Here is a 20,580-nt window from a genome sequence, read left to right on the forward strand (position 1 = left end):
TCTGCCCTGGCTATCAGAAAACTGAGAACCAAATGTGATGTCTAAACGTCACTATTTAACTCAGATGATAAGAGTATCTGATTCTTCTCCCGTACTTATAATTCCCTTGATTAATCATATTGTACATGTGTACACACACACATGCACACATACATACACAGATTCACATACAAGAATATTCTTTGGGGAAGGTTGCTTCAACTGTTGGGACAGAGATAGGGTATAAAGAGGTACTGAAAACAAGAACTTACTATAACTATAAAAGGAATAAAAGATCCTGGCTAACGCATGAAGATATGAAGTGTAACAAATCATCCTATATATTTCTGCCCATAAATGTGTTCTCATAGGAGAAATAGATGTGAGACCTTCACTGTTTGAGATTCTGAAAGTCATGGTTTTGAATATTTACCAATGTACACCAATAAATTAAAGAACTAATTTTCTCAGATCATGTTTCCACAACTCTGTGAGTTGAAAAAGCAGCATGATCCAACACCCAACTGCGAGGCTCAGTTTCCTTCTCTGTATAATGAGCAACTAGACTAGATGAGCCCTAGGTACCTTCCAGTTCTGATAGTCTTTGAGCCTATAAGAGCAAAAGCCAAGAGCATACACACTTGAGAGCCAAACAGACATAGGTTGAAATCCTGGATCTACCACTTATCAGCTATCATGGAAAAGTTATTAAACACTTGAAGCCTCAGTTTCCTCACCTGTAAAAATGAGAAGAACAGAAACTATAACTCACAGGGTTGTTGTAAAACATAGATTGAAAAAATATATATAAAATGTTTAATGCCTAAAATGTGGTAAAGATTCAATATAATGTATTTATTATTAATTATCTTACTATATCAGAAAGAAAACTCTAGAGGGCACTAACCTTTCAATAACTACAATTTGGTACCTAATTAAGAATGATTATCTTCACTAATCACAGGCTTAGCATAGAATTTATACATTTCCCAATGCCTAGGGTTTCCAGAGCACAACTTATATGAAAAGCAAAAGGGATGCTACATTATACTGCCTGTTAAAAGGGGATTTTTAGTCCCAAAGGATACTAGAGAGTAATGGGTTACATTTGGCAGAATCCAGATAGTAGGTCAGTTCTCTATAATCAGCAACCTCAATTAGAAAGAGATTCTAAATATGTTCCAGAGTGTGACATTGCAATGTAGGTAAATATTTCAAGTAATTCCATTCAATTCAATAAATATCTTCTGAATACCTATTCTAAGTCAGGTCCTAGGTACAACAGAAGATGCAGACATTAATAAAATAAAGGTTATAGGCCGGGCGCAGTGGCTCACGCCTGTAATCCTAGCACTCTGGGAGGCCAAGGTGGGAGGATGACTCAAGGTCAGGAGTTCAAAACCAGCCTGAGCAAGAGCGAGACCCTGTCTCTACTAAAAATAGAAACAAATTAATTGGCCAACTAAAAATATATAGAAAAAATTAGCCGGGCATGGTAGCTCATGCCTGTAGTCTCAGCTACTCAGGACGCTGAGGCAGGAGGATTGCTTCAGCCCAGGAGTTTGAGGATGCTGTGAGAAAAGCTGACACCACAGCACTCTAGCCCGCAACAGAGTGAGACTCTGCAATCAATCAATCAATAAATGTTATAACTCAGTAGGAAAGACAGAGATGTTCATAACTAACATTAACACAGGGCAGTGTGCTAGGTCCCACCCCACCCTGCTCTGTCATGGTAGCCTGCTAAAGGTAGTTTTTGCAAACATAAAATAATTACACTGTAATTTCAGGATTAGGCAGGCGGGAGTATACAAGTCTTGGTATACCATTAACTCCAGGTTTCCCTACAACCTGGCAGAATCTTACTCCCAACAAGTAGAATAACACTGCCACCATCTGAAAGGATTTCCAATGAAGAAACTGTAAAGACTCCAAAAGCTGCACTCACCAACTACCCTCTAACTTATGTTTCTTTGCTAAAAATGTATCCTTTGAGCTAATCCTAGTAAAATATAACTTGTATTATATAAGATTTATGCATCAGAGAACTGCTTCTCACCAAGACTCAAACAAACTCTGCCAGACTATTTCAGGTAGAACAAAGGAAGTGCTAAAGAAAGATACAGGCAAAGTTTAATAGATGTTTAGAAAGATTTTAAGCTGACTCTAGCAGAATGTGTAGAGCTTTAATAGCCTGAGCAAAAGGCTAAGGGAATAATATTAGCAAAGGCCGAGGGATGGATGAAAGTTAGGAAACTAGGAATATAGAGTGAGTGTGGAAGTGATAGGAGAAAGGCTTAGTTCTTTATGTACCAGTACCTAACAGACAAAAATGAAGTGAAAAAAGCATGGTTTATTAATTCCTCAGATTAGGTGCTTCCCTGCATAGGGATAGTTACCTGCAGCAGCTCTTTAGCTGAACCTCTCTTCTCCACATCCATCTCAAGACAGCGGTTCAGGAAGTCCCGGAAGATAGCTGACAGCTTCTCTGGATTCTGAAGCTCTGGGGTCCCATTAGTGGCAATGAGGTACAAGGCCTGGCAATATAAATGGGGAAACACAATAAGCTCCTACTAAGGTTCTCTCCTGGTCCCCAGTCACACTCTCTAGAAATAAGGTCAGCTACTTTGTACTGTAGGATGCAAAGAGGTAGCTGTGTATGTATACTGGAAAGAATATGACCTAAGGATTAGATTTAACATTAAAATGTTAAATGCAAGCTACTGAACTTCCAACTTCCTCGTCTGTAAAATAGGGATGATAATAATGCCTATCTCACCTGCACATGTAAAAATAAAATAAGAATGTATTTGGAAAGTACTCTGTAAACTTATGAAGGGTATTACAGACCTACGAGTTTATTATTATTCTTGATTATAAATCTAAAGAGTTTATTATTCATTTAGCCTGATGAGTTAAACCTCCACCCAGCTGCTGAAAGAAATTATTCCTGGTGCCTTCACCTCAGTCATCTAAGAAGTGATCTCTTCCAGTAGGAGAGGAACATGCAGGAGAGGAATATAAAAAGATAAGTGTTTAATTAAGCAGCAAACTGTTTCACTGTTGCTTCCCTAATCCCTTAACATGAAGCATCTCCTGGGAAAGGTAAAGAAAAACATAGAAACACTAAATCTTTACAAGCACTCAGCACTTTCAATTCACAAAGTACTTACTTAGTACTGTCTAATTTAATGACCACAATAACTCTGGGTAATAGGGCAAGAATTATCATCCCCATTTCACTGATAATGTCCAGAAATATAAAGAGATATGCCTAGAACCATGCTGTTCTTATAAGCACATGTCCTCTGATTCTAATCCCAGTCTTATTTCTATCACATCCCACTAACCATCACTGTCAAATCTCTGCATGGCCATTCTAAAACACAGAAGACTGTGTTATATGGAGTCAGAGGACAAAGATGGGGACCAAAGGGTAGAAACTACAGAAGGTAGTTTCAGATTGGTACAGTGGAACATTTTCCAATAACCAGAGATATCCAAGGGTCACATGAGTATGTACTTAAGGGTAGATGACCACCTACCAGCAATAGTGCACAGGGAATTCCTGCACTAGATGGGAGGTTGGAGTAAATAAGAAAACCAGTACAACCAGAGTAACCTTCACATTTGCCCGCAACCAAAATTACCAACCTACTTGCATCTATGCTAATATATTCAGCTTTCCCTCTTCTGTTAAAATGGATAAATTGTCCATGCTCTAATTTAATGTTCTTTATTCCAGTATTTGACACACCCCTCTCAACTACTTAAGGACATCATTCCTACAGTTGTTACTTCCCTCTTCTACATGACAATTTTCCTACTCTCCACTAGATCATTCCATTAGCATACAAACTTTTTTTAAAACCCTCCCTTGACTTCATGTCAAGATATTGCTCCATTTTTATTATCCTTCACAGCAGAATTCCTTTAAGAGAGAAAAAACTGTTTATACATGCCATCTCAATTTCCACTTTTCTTACTCTCATGAATTTACTCTAATTAGGCTTTCATCCTCATCACTCTACTGATGACTATTGTCAAGGTCCTTAATGACCTCCACATTGCAAATCCAATGTTCATTTGTCAGTCTCATCTTACTCAACCTATCATATTTGACATAGAAATCCATCCTCCTTCTTGAAGCACTGTTCTCTTGGCCTCCATGAAACATTTCTCTCAGTTCTCAGACTAGGAGGGCCACTACTTGGTCTAATTTGCTGGGTTCCTCCAACCTGTAAACAGCAGAGTAACCCAGAGCTCAGTACTCAAATCTTTTTTTTAACTACACTCACTCCCTAGGTGAGTGATCTCATTTACTTTTGATTTTACATACCAACTATATTCTATCTACCAATATATATATATATTTATAGTCCTGACCTTTCACCCTTGAACTCCTGGCTCATGTGCCTGGCTCTACTTAACAGCTCCATCTGGATATCTAATAAACATTTCAAATTAACACATTCAAAATGAAATCTTTATTGTCCCACTTAATCATGTTCTTCACCATTTTAATAAATGGCAACTGAATTTTTTCAGCAATTCAGGCCTGAAACCTTTTAGTCATTGTTGACACCTATTTCTTCATCTTGTCAGCTACTCCTTCAAGACATGTCCTGAGTCCAGTCACTACTCTCTTCCATTCTTACCAATACAGTCTAAGACACTGCTCTTATCTGAACTACTACAACAGTCTCTCACAGACTATTTCCCATAAAAGCAGCCAAAATGATCCATTTAAAACAGAGATCATATTATTCCTCAGCTCAAAATTCTCTAAGGACTTCCCAACTCTGCAGAATAAAAGCCAGCTTCTCACAAGGGCCTACAAAGTATTACCTGCTGGTCCTCTGCTAGTTCTCTCTGACTTTGTCTACTACTCTCTACCTTTCTCACTCACTTCAGGGACATTGGCCTCCTTGGTTTTCTCCAGGATATGACAAGCATGTTCTCAAATCAATACCCTTGGTACATCAAAAACTCTTGGCTGAGATTAAATTCATGGCTTACTCCTTTTACTTCCTTCACATTTCTGTTGGAATAACTTATAAGAGTTTTATTTACTCTAAATAAAATAGCACACTTCTTCCTCCATTATTCTCTTAACTCCTTACTTGGCTTTTATTTTTCATAGCACTTACCATCTGTTATTACATATTAATTTGTTTTATTATCATTAGAACATTTTCTTGTACATCATGGGAACTCTAATAATTGGTAAATAAATGAATGAAGGATTTCTAACACCCATTTTATTTAAGCATTTATACTTTAAGTTCAACAGTGACTAGGATAGCCAGAAAAGAGATATCCAGGTTGAAAGTCACAGAGAACAACCTGAGTCCCATTTCCTGGGACTAGAGACAACAGCCCAAATAACTTGAAATAGGACTGGTAACACTCACTCTCAGAGGGTTTTCATTGAGGTATGGAGGTTCCCCTTCAATCATTTCAATGGCCATGATGCCCAGGGACCAGATGTCAACCTTGGGCCCATAGGCCTTTCGTGTCACAACCTCTGGTGCCATCCAGTATGGGGTTCCTACCATGGTGCTCCGTTTGCTCTGCTCTGGTGTTATCTGTGCACAGAATCCAAAATCAGCTAGAAAAGGAAAATTAAAAAAATATATATATTTAGGATATATACTTACTCCAAGAAGTGTTGACTGCGTGCCTACCCCTAGGTGTCAAGCTCTGCCTGGCTTCCAGCTTTGCAATCCCTTGCCTCTCCAAAGCTCTTGCTTTGGAGTCACTTTGCCAGTCACTTGCCTGGCACCTACATGTCTAACTCCTAGTCTATTCCCTATTCAACCCTAAAGAGAAGCAGGAAGAATATAAGAAACATCATCTCTGGCCTCCTACCTCTCCTCAAACCAGAAAGATTAGGCATTAAAGTTCAAGCTGCCCATTTTGGTCTTGATTGCTTACCCAATTCTACTTTGTTCTTGAAAATCATTCTCATACCCCAGAATTTAGCAATTAGGTCCTTGCCTTATTATGTGGGCACGAGTCCCTGACTTATACCCAAATCACTTATGATTAGGCATGGCCCTGCTTTTATCAGTTCCTACCCTGTGCCCCAGAGGCCAGGGGCTGCTAACAGTCTTTCCACCTGTGACACGGCCTGTTTGTCTGAACTACTGGTATTTACACCATTCAACAAAATGTTCTGCCTGCAGTTGTTTTCACATTATATTGCAATTACAAATTTATTTAAATTAGAATGACTTTGAATAGCAAGGACTATGTCTTCTTACATAATCTTTGTATCCCCAGAGGAGCCAGCATGTAATAGACATTCAATAAAAGTTTGCTATATGAATAATTGAATGAAAGAAATTGCACAAAACTCTTCATTCTAATTATACATTACATGTCTCTTATACTAGATTGAGAACTCCTTGAAGATAGTAAAATGTACACCCAGTACCTATCTCAGGACCTAACACAGAGTAAGCATTCAGCAAAGTTTTTTGTTTTTTGCTGAATGTATAAATGAATGAAAAAATGAAATGATACTCTACAATTAATACTGAGGAATATAAAGAGCCCACATATTCCATGAAATAACAGACATTTTGGTGAGTGTTGTGGTTACTATTACATGATTACCATCTAACAGGAGACAGGGCCTCACAAGGAGAAAAGTATTATGACTCCAAAGACTCCTACTTACTTAGCTTGACAGAGCCATCCATTCCCAACAGAATATTGTCACTCTTGATGTCTCTGTGAATGACCTGGTTCGAATGCAGAAACTCCAGAGCCTGTAGACACTATTGAAGTGGTGTAGGCAGAAGGAGAAAAAAAGGACATATTATACATAAGACTTAATAGAAAATAAACTAATTCAACATCTTCATTTTAGGATAAAGGAAATAAGCCTCCAGTGATAAAAGGACTTGCCCCAGGGGTAGGAAATTCTTATGGGCCATAAGAGAGGCAGTTTCACAAAGGGTAGCAATAGAATGTTATGGTAGTGGGTGTGGAAAGGTAGGAAAATGTTAGACGTTTAACTTGATGCAATCATCAGCATCACCTGGGCATTTGTTAGAAGGCTCATTTTGGAAGTAGTGGATCAGATTCTGCATTTGTCAGTATTCTCAGATCTTGTTAAAATTTGTGTACTGCTCTAGCCAGTATTCTCTCTAAATCCCCCATTTTTTTCCATGTCAAAAGTGTTACATAGGCTGGGCGCGGTGGCTCATACCTGTAATCCTAGCACTCTGGGAAGCCGAGGGGAAGGATCGCTCAAGGTCAGGAGTTCAAAACTAGCCTGAGCAAGAACGAGACCCCATCTCTACTATAAATAGAAGGAAATTAATTGGACAACTAATATATATAGAAAAAATTAGCCGGGCATGGTGGTGCATGCCTGTAGTCCCAGCTACTCAGGAGGCTGAGGCAGAAGGATTGCTTGAGCCCAGGATTTGAGGTTGCTGTGAGCTAGGCTGATGCCACAGCACTCACTCTAGCCTGGGCAACAAAGTGAGACTCTGTCTCAAAAAAAAAAAAAAAAGAGAGAGAGTGTTACGTGCTGTTTTTAGGAAAGAGTAATGTGGCAGTCTCTACTAAAATTTGAAATGTACAGATCTTAGTGGTTTTGCTTCTAAGAATCACACTAGAGAAACATAAGCACATGTGTGCTGGTTACTGTCTCTAAGGTTCACACAGTCACCCTTTTATACTCAACTCCATGATACTGGGGCTCAGCAAACTGTCTCCTTCATTCAGCTAGGTTCCTGTTAGGTTCCATCAACAGAGAGAACTAGACGGAAATGAAGGCAAGAGGAAGAAGGGACTTGCTCCATTCCCTTAGCAACAGCAGCCCTTTATGCTGGAAGGAGCAGCTCCTTTAGCTAGAAGGTTGGTTTTAGTCTCCATCTTTTTTCCAACAATCACAGAATCAGCCTTATTGCACTCCTCAGAAGTACCAGCAGCAGCCAGGCAGTGCTTTCCTCAGATGTCTGAGTCATAGCTCCATAGGCCCAGTCCCCTGAGCTCTTAAAATAGCCAGTGGTGCTTCCCCTCATAAGTTTTTAGCCCCAATACCATGGGTTCCCTTCTTTGAGTTCCAGAGGACCAGCAACAACCAGGCATAACCCTCTCTCAGAGGCCTGAAGTGAGCTTTTCAAGGCCTTCCTCCAAGCTTCTAGGTTCTGATTACTCCAACCTCTTCTTTTCTTCCTTCATTTCCTAGCTCTAGTAGCTGCTACCTGCAATGATTACCTCTGTGTAACTTTTATAATTCTTTTTGACCAATTCCTATATTAAATTCTCTATTAAAAAAAAAAAAAAAGGACTTGCCCCAAATCAGTGGCAGAGCCAGGTCTAGAACTTCCATCTCCTACCTAAACATTCTTCTAACATTTTTTATACTGCCTTTTACCATACAACAGTTTTTTTCAGTAAAGGAGTTCCTCCAATGTATTTTGGTTTTGTTTGTTTTTTTAAAGATTAGATCCTTGATAAAGAACCTAAGGCCCAGAAAGAATTACTGAAGAAGAATGGAGAAGACTTAGAATGATAGAACTGGAGGAAAACAAATAACAGTCATGTTTGAGAAAGCAGACATATGGAAGTGATATTAGAAGCAGTGAGTTAGCAGGATAATCTTACTTTGGTGAGGGGATATTTTGTACTATTTTAGATATACTGAATTTGATATACCTATGGAACATCTGAAGACAAATGTCCAGTAGGCAACTGAACTTATGAATCTTAAGTTTCATATAGAGATAAAGAGCTGTTTTTTTTAAAGTTATATGAATGATTGAAACTAGCAAAAGATATAGGAGAAAGAGAAGAACTTTAGAAAACACAAATACTTAACAGGTAGAATTAGTAACAAAGAAATGGAATGGTACAATTAAAATGCCTGGTTCTGCCACTATCTGACTACATCATTCTGGACAAATCACTTACCCTTTCTGGTGTATTGTTTTCTCATCTGTAAAATGTGAGGACCAGATGAGATAATCTTGGCTTTTGTACTAAATCAATAGTAAGTTCATTAACCAAAAGCTAAATTTTTAGAAGCTTCTACCAATGAAAACACACTGAAGATATAAACCAATAGGAAAATACTATTTAAGTTATCCTAACTTAATACTTTAATTTCTAAGAACATACCAATGGCTAAATTAAGAATAAACCAGTATCCAGAATTAACTTTTCCCTGAAAATGTAAGAGCTGCTCTTCTTATAAGGCTAGAAACCCAGGTCCCTGGATATCAAAAAATTATGAACATAAAGAATGATCTCAAGAAATTAGAATCCTCATACACTACTGACAGGAATGTAAGATGGTACTTTAGAAAACAGTTTGGCAGCTACTCAAAATGTTAAGTATAAAGTTGCTATATATTCACCAGTTTTACTTGTAGGTATACACCCTAGAGAATAACAACATATATCCACATGAAAACTGAATATGAATATTCATAGCAGAATTTTTTATAACAGCCAAAAATGGAAACAACTCAAATGTCCATCAACTAATGAATAGATAAATAAAATAAAATATTTCTTGGCAATTAAAACAAATGAAGTACTAATACATGCTACAACATGGAAGAAACATCAAAACATTATGCCAAGTGAAAGAAGCCAGACACAAAAAAGCACATGTTATGTGATTCCATTTATATAAAATGTCCAAGGCCAGGCATGGTGGCTCATGCCTATAATCCTAGCACTTTGTGAGACTGAGGAGGGAGTACCACTTGAGGTCAAGAGTTCAAGACCAGCCTGAGCAATATAGCAAGACCCTGCCTCTATAAAAATTGAAAAATTTGCCAGGCATGGTGGTGTGAGTCTGTAGTCCCAGCTACTTGGGAAGCTGAAAAAGGAGGATTGCTTGAGCCCAGGAGTTTAAAGTTGCAGTGAGCTGGGACTGTACCATTGCACTCCAGCCTGGGCAACAGAGTGAGACCCTGTCTCAAAAAAAAAGATAAAAAAACAAAAAACAAAACAAATAAATACATGAAATATTCAGTACACTCAAACTACAGATATAGAAGATATACTTTAAATGGGTGAATTATTATGTTATGTGAATTACATCTCAATAAAGCTATTAAAAAAAGAGAAAATGATCTCTATTAGAACTTAAGAATAGTGACATCACCTATTTAATGCAACATTTAAGGTTTTTTGCAAGTGCTTTTTGAGCCATAGAGCACCCCTAAGGCATATACAATGTGAATGTTGCAATGTCCATTTTACGGATAGATAATTCGAGGCAAAATGATTTCCCCAAGTACACATATGCACATATTCTCAACCAGTAAAAGTTGTTTCCTAAGGGAGAGAGGGTTGGGGTGAAGAAAATGTTAGGTATTATAACGGTTTGTGGCCCTCCAAAGGTCCACAGTAGGTAAACAGATATACAATATATCTGTGGTATTAAAATTTTATAGGGGGAGTGTGACTAGGAAAAGATGTCTAGAAAGGCTCCTTAGAGGGGAGATAATGAAAAAAAGGTTGAGAAACATTGCATTAGTAATAGAGAAAAGAAAAAAAATCAGAACCCTTAAAAATCCCAGCCAGGAATTATTTCCATTAACCTACTTGTGTGCGTACTAGATCCCAAAGTTGTTAATGCAAAGATGACATTATTTTCTAAGGCAATATTCATTTCATGTTATTTTATTTTTGTTAACATTGATTAAATATACAGCTACATAATTTCATCAGTATGTGTCCTGATCTTACACTATCAAATCCTAGCCACATTGTTATTACTCATCTCACAAAATTTTGAACTTCATCTAATCTTCTACTCTTTCCCTAATTTCCTAACTTTTCTATTATTGCGCCATCAGAAAGTTCTAGTCACTCATCAGCAAAATACCCAATATCCTCAACATCTCTGAATATTGCCTTCATCTTGTTCTAATGGAAATGTGAAAACGTGGCTATTCCAGGCCTTCTGGAGGGCTTTTCTTTTCTCTTACATCAGCATATTATAGGTTCTAGAGTGACATTTAACAACAATGAGGAGAAGGGAGAATACCTATTTGAGCTTTGTTTGATAATTTCTTTTGCATGGAAGTATTTTACCCTAGATTTTTACTGGCTTGCTTTTTTTTTTTTTTTAATAATATTCAGCAGTTTACTCAAACCTATGGCAAAATCTTCTCTGACTACCCTATCTTCCTCTGTTACTACCTCTGGTCATGCTTTATTTCCTTCATAGCACATAAAGCAGGAAAGCAGAATGAAAATATGACTAAAATATATGCCCATATAAAAGAGATAAAGGAAAATATGATAATGTGCTCATAAGCAGTTATCTTTAAAGATTGAAATGAGTGACTTTTAAAATATGTAATTTCCGGTACTTTCTAATTTTCTACAATGAGTAGAACAAAGTTATCTCTAAAGAACAAATCATGGTGATAGAAATTATAAAAATGGGTATAATATGGGAATGATGTGATCGTCAGCACTAATTTTTCCCCACTTCCACAGAGCTCAGGCTGAGTTCTCCCTAGGTGTGGAACTTCAGGGTATAGGGTTATGGAGGCTCAAGGCTGCTTGGCCCTTCCTGCTCAAGGCTGCTTGGCCCTTGCTCTTACCTCACGGCACACAGCTGCAATCTGGCCTTCATCCATGCAGGTTTCTGTCACCACGTCTGTCAAGGAGCCTCCAGCCAAGTATTCCATAACAACCCACAGTTCATCTCCCACAAGGTAACTGCAGGAGTACAGATAAAGCATGAGAAGGAACTATTAGAGTACACGGAGCCACAGCATTGGGTTTCAAAGGCTAAGCATGTACACAGAGTGAAACTGCATCTCAACAGCTCTGGAAGACTCTAACGTTCTTTACTTTAGGGAAAAGCAGAATCAGGCAGACAGAGTCACTAACTCTGAATCTCTTATGGATGCTCCTGGAGAAACAAAGTATACATGTTCTGTGAAACCCCAAAAGGACAGAACTAAGATGATTAGGTTGAAGGTACAATAAAATTATGTGTTTCATCACAACACAAATGAAAACTTCCTAAAATTAGAAAGATTGGCATGATTCTCACACCTCTAGAAGCAAACAAGCAGGGAGCACCTACACATTTGACAAAGATGGGATTTGGAGTTCATGTTGCCAACATTAGAGAGAGCCACTAAACCTCCCTGGGAGTTCCACTAGATCTGAGATCTATGAGACCAAGTACTGGGCTTTATTCAAGACTCTAGGTGAGGGGAGTCATCAGATTGTCTCAGAAAGAAAGAAAAGTTGTAGATGAAAAAAAACATAGCCTAGGTATAATTCTGAGGGAAAAGTGCCAGAACCTACTAGGGATTCCACAGGAAGAAGTTGTCGGGCAGAACAAGAAGGAGCATTTCAGCAGAATCAACCCCCAAGGAATTTGGAGCTCCGTGGAAAGGGTGTATGGGAGTGTTTGTTTTTCCTCCCCTCATACCTCTGGCAGACTTCAGGCTCCCAAACTGCTGGAGAGCTTCTCTACCCTCACAAGCCTGAAAACTGCTGCCGCCAGTAAACTGGGAGCTTCTTGAGAACAGAGCACTGGGCTACCATCCCCCTTCAGGATTGCTCACTCTCACCACAGACCCTAACAGAGGCAGCGGGCACCATACTGCTTTTCTAGCCATTGTTTGCCTTTGTCCTCCCCAGGGAGCTTCAGCCCTTCAGTTTTCTTGGTACTAGTGCCCACACAAACATTTCTCAACTCTTGCCCAGACTGCAGTGGGCATAGGGGGCCAGTGGGTTCCAGGGGAACTGTGTGAACCCAGAGCTCAGACTTTCAGGGCAGGCCACCTTCAGAAGAGAGGATAGTGCAGGAAGCCAGGGAAGCCCCTCCAGACAATGAGGACCAGAGTGCCATATCTCCTCCATATAACTCTTCTCCTCCTCCTCCCCTCTCCCATCCACAGCTGCCAATGCAGGCCTGGCAGTCCCCGCATCAGTGAGCATGGGTGCCCCTAAGGACAATGGAGCTGGAGCTCTCAGGAGCCACTGTTTCCCTTCTGTTGGCACACTTGGCCACACAGTGGCTTTCAAAGAGAGTAGGGCTCATGCCTTTCCTCTTAAAGACCTGGAGCAGACAAAGGGATGCTTGTACAAGCCCTCTGCCTGCTGGCCCTCCCCAGTGCTACCCACCTGGCTGCTCCAGCATAGCAGGGCATACCCTGAAGCAGGGGGAAATTAAGCCTGCTTAACCACTCCATGTGCAACTTGGGACCAGCACACTTCTCCCTGGCACAGCCACAGACTGAATTTGGAGGATCACAGGATGGGACACAGACCCGTAACCCCAGACCCTGTAACCCCAAGACTCCATCATGTTGCTCATGGGCACAGACGGGAGATTTGTGAACTAATCATGGTAGGTGAGGGAGCCCACTTAGGCAGAACTAAAGGAGAGTGTCGAGTGGGTCACAGCCGTAGGACACTTGAGGAGCACCCCTCCCCTCAAAAGAAAGCCGCATTTTCGGTCCAGGGTGGGATCCTGGCCAGGGAAGTTCCCAGCTTGCGGTGCAATTGCTGGTAAGCTCAGCTAGTTTGGTCTGCTGTTTGTGGCTAGACACTGGAAGGAGCTCTGTGGGACAAGGGAAGAGGGAGAAGAGTGAAATCCATTCCCATCTGCCAGACTGTGAAATCCAGACTGCCCCGCCCCCATGAACATACTTTATGGCTTTGTGGGGCCGCTTGAGCCCCTCTCTGGTGGCTTTCCCCAGCAGCTTGGGAACTTATGCCTGACTTTGTGAAGCAGACTCACCCAACCTAGCCCTGCCCAGCCTCACTCCTCTACCCGCCATGGCTGTGATAGAGCACAAGGAGTGACCTAGGCCCTAGGGCATCACCCACTGCCTAGGATATCCGAGTGCTTCCCCTGAACAACAAGAACCAGTCACAGGTCCCAGAAAACACCACTGCAGCTGGCCCTTTCCTTCAAGTGCCACCTACTGGCAGAGAGGACAACTTGTACAGCCCATTAGAGCATTTACTGATTCAATCATATAGGGTGTGGTTGGCTCTTACCCACAAGTGACATCTGCTGACTTAAGAGATTAAACTGGGTGTCCCAATATAATTCATACTATTAAGAAAACCACAGAGCTGGGGAAAGAGAAGGGATCTGAAAGACCTCCAACTCTCCTTGTCAACAAGAGACAGGGGATCTGCCCATGCACACAGTATACCACAATTACAGCCTACAAATAACTAGCAATTGAGAAAAACCATCATACTAAGGATATCTATAAACAAGGTATCCATCTAGAACCTAGACCTCCATCAAAGTACCCACAAGCAAAGCCAAAGATCCTTACCCAGCATATGCTATGGGCATACCCTTAAGAGTGAGGGGAGAAAAATAAGTTCCATCTAAACAAAAAAATCCCAAAACAAGAAGCAACAACTACTCCAAATGAGAAAGAATGAGCAGCAAAGAACTCCAGAAGTATGAAAAATCAGACTGAAAGGATCCTCCTAAAGGAGTATACCAGCTCTCTAGCAATGGATGACAAGTAAAATGAAAATACTGAAGTAACAGATAAAGAATTCCAAATATGGATTGTAAGGAAGTTCAAGGAGATATAAGAGAAAATGGAAAACCAACTCAAAGAAACAAGAAAAATAATTCAGGAAATGAATTAAAAATTTACTAGAGAAATAGATATATTAAAATAAAAAACCAAATAGAACTCATGCAAGTGAAAAATTAATTTAGGGAAACAAAATACAGTGGAAAGTTTTAAAAATAGGCTAGACTAAGCAAAAGAAAGAATTTCAGAGCTTGAAGACAACTCTTTCAAATTAGCAGTCAAAAATAATGAACAAAGAATCAAGAGGAATGAACAAAGTCTACAACAAATACAGAATTATGTAAAACAGCCAAATAAAAGAATCATAGCATCACTGAGGGTGAAGAAGAAAAAGCAAAAGGCTTACAAAACCTATTTGAGGGAATAATTGAGGAAATTTTCCCTGGTCTTGCTAGAGATTGAGACATCCATCTATAAGAAGCTCAACACCTAAAAGAGTCATTGCAAAAAGGGCATTGCAAAGGCAATAGTTATCAGACTGGTCAAAGTTAACATGAAAAAGGAACTCCTATGAGTCATGAGGAGAAATCATCAAGTAACTTATAAAGGAAAACCCATCAGACTAATAGCAGATTTCTCAACAGAAAACTTAGAAGCCAGAAAGTAATAGAATCCTATCTTTAGAGTCCATAAAGAGAATAACTGCCAGCCATAGATATGGTATTCTATAAAACTAAGTTTCATGAATGAAGGAGAAATAAAGTCTTTCCCAGATAAGCAAACACTAAGGGAACTTGTCACCACTAGACCTACCCAACAAGAACAACTTAAAAGTGTTCTATACATAGAACAAAACAATTCATACCTCCCAGTATAAAAACATCCAAAAGTTAAAATTCACAGATCTTATAAAACAGTAAACAAGGGAGAGAACAAAGCAACGAGGTAATAATAAAATGATGATCAGAACAGTATCTCACATATCAATATTAACATTGAACATGAAGTCTTTTTTTTTTTTTTTTACAAATGTTAAGGTTACGTATATTGGCCATGCCTCCCTCCCCTCTCGAGTCAGAGCTTCAAGCGTGATCATCCCCTAAACATTGCACATCTTACTCATTATGTTTGTATATACCCATCCCCTACTCCCTCCTCCTTCCTGCCCGACACCCGATAAATGTTATTCCTATATGTCCACTTAGGTGTTGATCTGTTAATGCCAATTTGCTGGTGAGTACATGTGATGCTTGTTTTTCCATTCTTGAGATACTTCACTTAGTAGAATGGGTTCCAGCTCTATCCAGGAAAATACAAGAGGTGCTATATCACCATTTTTTCTTAAAGCTGAGTAGTACTCCATGGTATACATATACCACATTTTATTAATCCACTCATGTATGGATGGGCACTTGGGTTGTTTACACAGCTTTGCAATTGTGAATTGTGCTGCTATAAACATTCAAGTGCAGGTGCCTTTTTTGTAGAGTGTCATTTGATCTTTTGGGTAGATGCCCAGTAATGGGATCGCTAGATCAAATGGTAGATCTACTTGTATTGCTTTAAAGTATCTCCATATTGCTTTCCACAGAGGTTAAACTAGTTTGCAGTCCCACCAGCAGTGTAGGAGTTGAACATGAAGTCTTAATGCCCCCCTTAAAAGATGTAGATTGGCCAAATGGATTAAAAAACACAACCCAAATATATGCTGTCTCCAATAAACCCATTTACCTTGCAAAGATTCTCACAGACTCAAGGTAAAAGGGTAGAAAAAAGTATTCTATGCAAATGGAAACCAAAAGTCAGCAGGAGTAACTATTCTCATATCAGATAAAATAGACTTTAAATCAATAATGGTAAAAAAAAGAAAAGAAAGAAAAGAAAAGACAAAATGGTCATTATAGAATGATAAAGGGATCAATTCAATGAGAAGAAATAACAATCCTAAATATAAATGCACCTAACACAGGAGCTCCCAGATTCATAAAGCAAATTCTACTAGATCTAAAGAAAGAAAGAAACAGCAACATCATAGTAGCCAGGGACTTGAACACTTCACTGACAGAACTAGACAGATCATTGAGGCATAAGAACAAAGAAACACTGGACATAAATGGAACTGCATAACAAATGAATATAACAGACATTTACAGAACATTCTACCCCAAAACTGCAGAATATATATTTTTCTGATCAGCACATGGGACATTTTCCAAGATAGGTCATGTTAGGCAACACAACAAGTGTCAGCAAATTTAGAAAAATTGAAATCATACCAGGTCTCTTCTCAGAACACAGTGGAATAAAACTAGAAACCAATTCCAAGAGGAACTCTCAAAACTACATAAATATGTGGAAATTAAACAACCTGCTGCTGAACAATCCTTGAGTTATTAACAAAATCAAGACAGAAATAAAAAAAGTTTTCAAACTGAATGACAAAGATGACACAAGCTTCCAAAGATCTATGAGATACAGTTGAAGTGGTGCTAAGGGGAAAACTCATAGCCTTAAAAGACAGAAAGATGGCAAATAAACAACCTAATGTCATATCTCAAGGAACTAAAAATGAAGAACAAACCAAACCCAAAGCTAGCAAAAGAAAAGAAATAAGAAAGTTCAGAGCAGAACTAAATGATATGGAAACCAAAAAAAAAAAAAAAAAAAAAATACAAAGGATCAATGAAACAAAAAGTTGGTTCTTTGAAAAGATAAACAACATCAACATACTACTAGCTAGATTAACCAGAAATAGAGGAGAAAGAACTCAAATAAGCTCAATAGAAGTGAAAAAGATATTATAACTGATATCACAGAAATACAAAATATCATCTGAAACTACTACAAAAACCTCTACTCGTATATACTAGAAAACTTAGAGGAAATGGATAAATTCTTAGACACACACAACTTCCCAAGCCTGAATCAGGAAGAAATAGAAATCTTGAATAGACCAATAGCAAGTAGCAAGATTAAACAGTAATGAAAAAATCTCTCCCCCCCAAAAAGCCCTGGTCCAGAAGGACTCATAGCTGAATTCTACAGGACCTACAAAGAACTAGCACCCCATTCTATTGAAACTGTTCCATAAGACTGAGAAGGAGGGAATCCTCCCTAACACATTCTATGAAGCCAGTATTACCTTGATACCAAAGCCAGGAAAGGACACAATAAAAAAGGAAAACCAATACTCCTTATGAACACAGATGTAAAAATCCTCAACAAAATGGTAGCAAACTGAATTCAACAGCACATCAAAAAGACAATTCACCATGATCAAGTGGGTTTCATTCTAGGGATGCAAGGATGGTTCAACATATGTAAATTAATCAATATGATTCACCACATAAACAGAAGCAAAAACAAAGGCTATAAAATCATCTTAATAGATACAGAAAAGGCATCTGATAAAAATCTAGCATTACTTCATGAAAAACACCCTCAACAAACTAGGCACAGAAGGAACATAACTCAAAATAATAAAAACTATATATGATAAACCCATAGCTACATCATACTGAATAGGGAAAAGTTGAAAGCAGTCCCCTTACGAACTGAAACCAGACAAGAGTGCCCACTGTCACTGCTTCCATTCAACATAATACTGGAAGTCCTAGCCAGAGCAACTGGATAAGAGAAAGAAATAAAAAGCATCCAAATCAGGAAAGAGGAGGGCAAATCATCCCTGTTTGCTGATGATACAATCTTGTATCTAGAAAACCCTACAGACTCCACCAAAAGACTCTTAGAATTGATAAATAAATTCAGGAAAGTCTCAGGCTGTAAAATCAATGTACAAAAATCAGTAGCACTTCTATATACTAATAATGATCAAGGAGAGAGTCAAATCAAGAACACAATACCATTTACAATAGCTACAAAGAAAATAAAGTACCTAGGAATATACTTAACCAAAGAGGTGAAAAATCTCTATAAGGAAAACTATGATACACTGAAGAAAAAAATCACAGATAACACCAACAAATGGAAAAACATCCCATGCTCATGGACTTGAAGAATCAACATCATTAAAATGTCTGTACTGTCCAACGTGATTTACAGATCCAATGTAATCCCCATCAAAATACCAGCATCATATTTCACAGATCTAGAAAAAATAATTGTAATCTTCATTTCAAACAACAATAACAACAACAAAAGCCTGAATAGCCAAAGCAATCTTAAGAAAAAACAAATCTGGAGACATCACATTATCTGACTTCAAATTATACTACACAAGGCTATATAACCCAAACAGCATGGTACTCTATAAAGTAGATACACTGAAGCAATAATAATGGAATAGAATAGAAAACCCAGAAGGAAAACCATATAGCTATGACCAACTAATTTTTGACAAAGCAGACAGAAACATACACTGGGAAAATGACATCCTATTCAAAAAATGGGAAAACTGGATAGCCACATGCAGAATAATGAAATAGGATCCCTATCTCTTACCATATGCAAAAATTAACTCAAGATGGATTAAAGACCTAAATGTAAAACCTGAAACCATAAAAATTCTGGAAGAAACCATAGGAAAAACTCTTCTACACAACAGCCTAAGAAAAGAATTTATGACTAAGATCCCAAAGGCAAATACAGCATCAATAAAAATAAATAAATGAGACTTAATTACAAAGTTTCTATACAGCAAAGGAAATAATCGATACAGTAAAAAGACAATCTATATACAGAATTGGAGAAAATAGTCACAAAATATACATCTGACAAAAGACTAATATCCAGAATCTATAAAGATCTCAAGCAAATCAGCAAGGCAAAAACAAATAACCTCATTAAAAAGTGGGGAAAACTCTCTCTTGAACAGAGTTTTTTCAAAAGCAGATATACAAATAGCCAGCAGACATATGAAAAAGTTCTCAACATCACTAATCATCAGGAAAATGCAAATTAAAACCACAATGAGATGCTACCTTATACCTATTCATAATGGCATTAAAAAATCAAAAAACAATAGATGTTGGCATGGATGCAATGAAAAAGGAACACTTATACATTTCTGGTGGGACTGTAAATTAGTACAGCCTCTATGGAAAATGTTACGGAGACTCCTCAAAGAACTAAAAATGGACCTCCATTCAATTCAGCAATCCCCCTACTGGGTATCTACCCAAAGGAAAAGAAGTCACCTGTACCCAAATGTTTATTGCAGGACAAATCACAATTGCAAAGATGTGGAATCAATCTAAGTGCCCATCAGTTGATGAATGGATAAAGAAAATGTGGTGTATATATATACCACAGAGTACTACTCAGCCACAAAATGGAATGAAATAATGTCGTTTGCAGCAACTTGGATGGACTGGAAACTTATACTAAGTGAAGTATCTCAGGAATGGAAAAACAAACACCATATGCTCTCACTAATAACTGGGAGCTAACCAATGGATACACATGGTCACAAATGGGCGTAAAAGACATTGGAAACTAACAAGGGGGAGGATGAGTGGGAGATGAGGGATAAAAACTTACTTATCAGGTACAATGTACACTATTCTACTGACAGGCACACTAAAAGCCCTGACTTCAGCATAATGCAATTCCTCAATTTAACAAGAACACTTTCACCCTCTAATATTTTGAAACAAAAATTGTTTTAAAAAAAGACTTTATCCCCAGAGTCTAGCACAGCAGATGCTAATATTTACTGAATAAATCAATGAGCAAATTAATAGATAATTATAAATATTAAATGAAATAATGGTTTAAAAAATCCTTTAAAAGCTGTAAAGTGCTGTATACACAGGCATTATGCTGACAATGATCCCCACTTTGAGTGCCTGTGATTCTAGGAATGGAATGAATTTAGTAAGGGCTGCAAAGCCAAAGTCTCTTCTGTTAAGCCAAGGCTACTATTTAGTAATGTATCCCTGGTGAGATTATGGGCTGACACAAGTTAGAACTGATAATTTCACTTAGGGGTTAGATCACTCAACCTTGTGGATGATAAATAAAAAGGTCATTTAGCTAATGTTTGTCTGGTCAATGTTTCCTCACTTATAGAATAGGACAAACAAAAAATGAGGCTAATCGGAGCCCTGCAGACTCTATT

The 20,580-nt window shown here is 38.3% G+C and overlaps 1 protein-coding gene across 5 annotated transcripts in view; it reads right to left on the minus strand.

Annotated features, from left to right (window-relative positions):
* PAK1 (p21 (RAC1) activated kinase 1) overlaps positions 1 to 20,580 on the minus strand; it is a 188,600-nt gene that overhangs the window by 53,389 nt on the left and 114,631 nt on the right. For all 5 annotated transcript variants that reach the window (XM_076002330.1, XM_076002331.1, XM_076002329.1 and 2 more), the window contains exons 11-14: positions 11,571 to 11,688; positions 6,665 to 6,764; positions 5,394 to 5,590; positions 2,379 to 2,516 (exon numbers count right to left, since the gene is read on the minus strand). In XM_076002330.1, the coding sequence (XP_075858445.1) occupies positions 2,379 to 2,516; positions 5,394 to 5,590; positions 6,665 to 6,764; positions 11,571 to 11,688 (553 nt within the window). The remainder of the gene's footprint in view (positions 1 to 2,378; positions 2,517 to 5,393; positions 5,591 to 6,664; positions 6,765 to 11,570; positions 11,689 to 20,580) is intronic.

The sequence above is a fragment of the Microcebus murinus genome, chromosome 4 (genome assembly GCF_040939455.1).
Source record: "Microcebus murinus isolate Inina chromosome 4, M.murinus_Inina_mat1.0, whole genome shotgun sequence".
NCBI classification, from domain to species: domain Eukaryota; kingdom Metazoa; phylum Chordata; class Mammalia; order Primates; family Cheirogaleidae; genus Microcebus; species Microcebus murinus.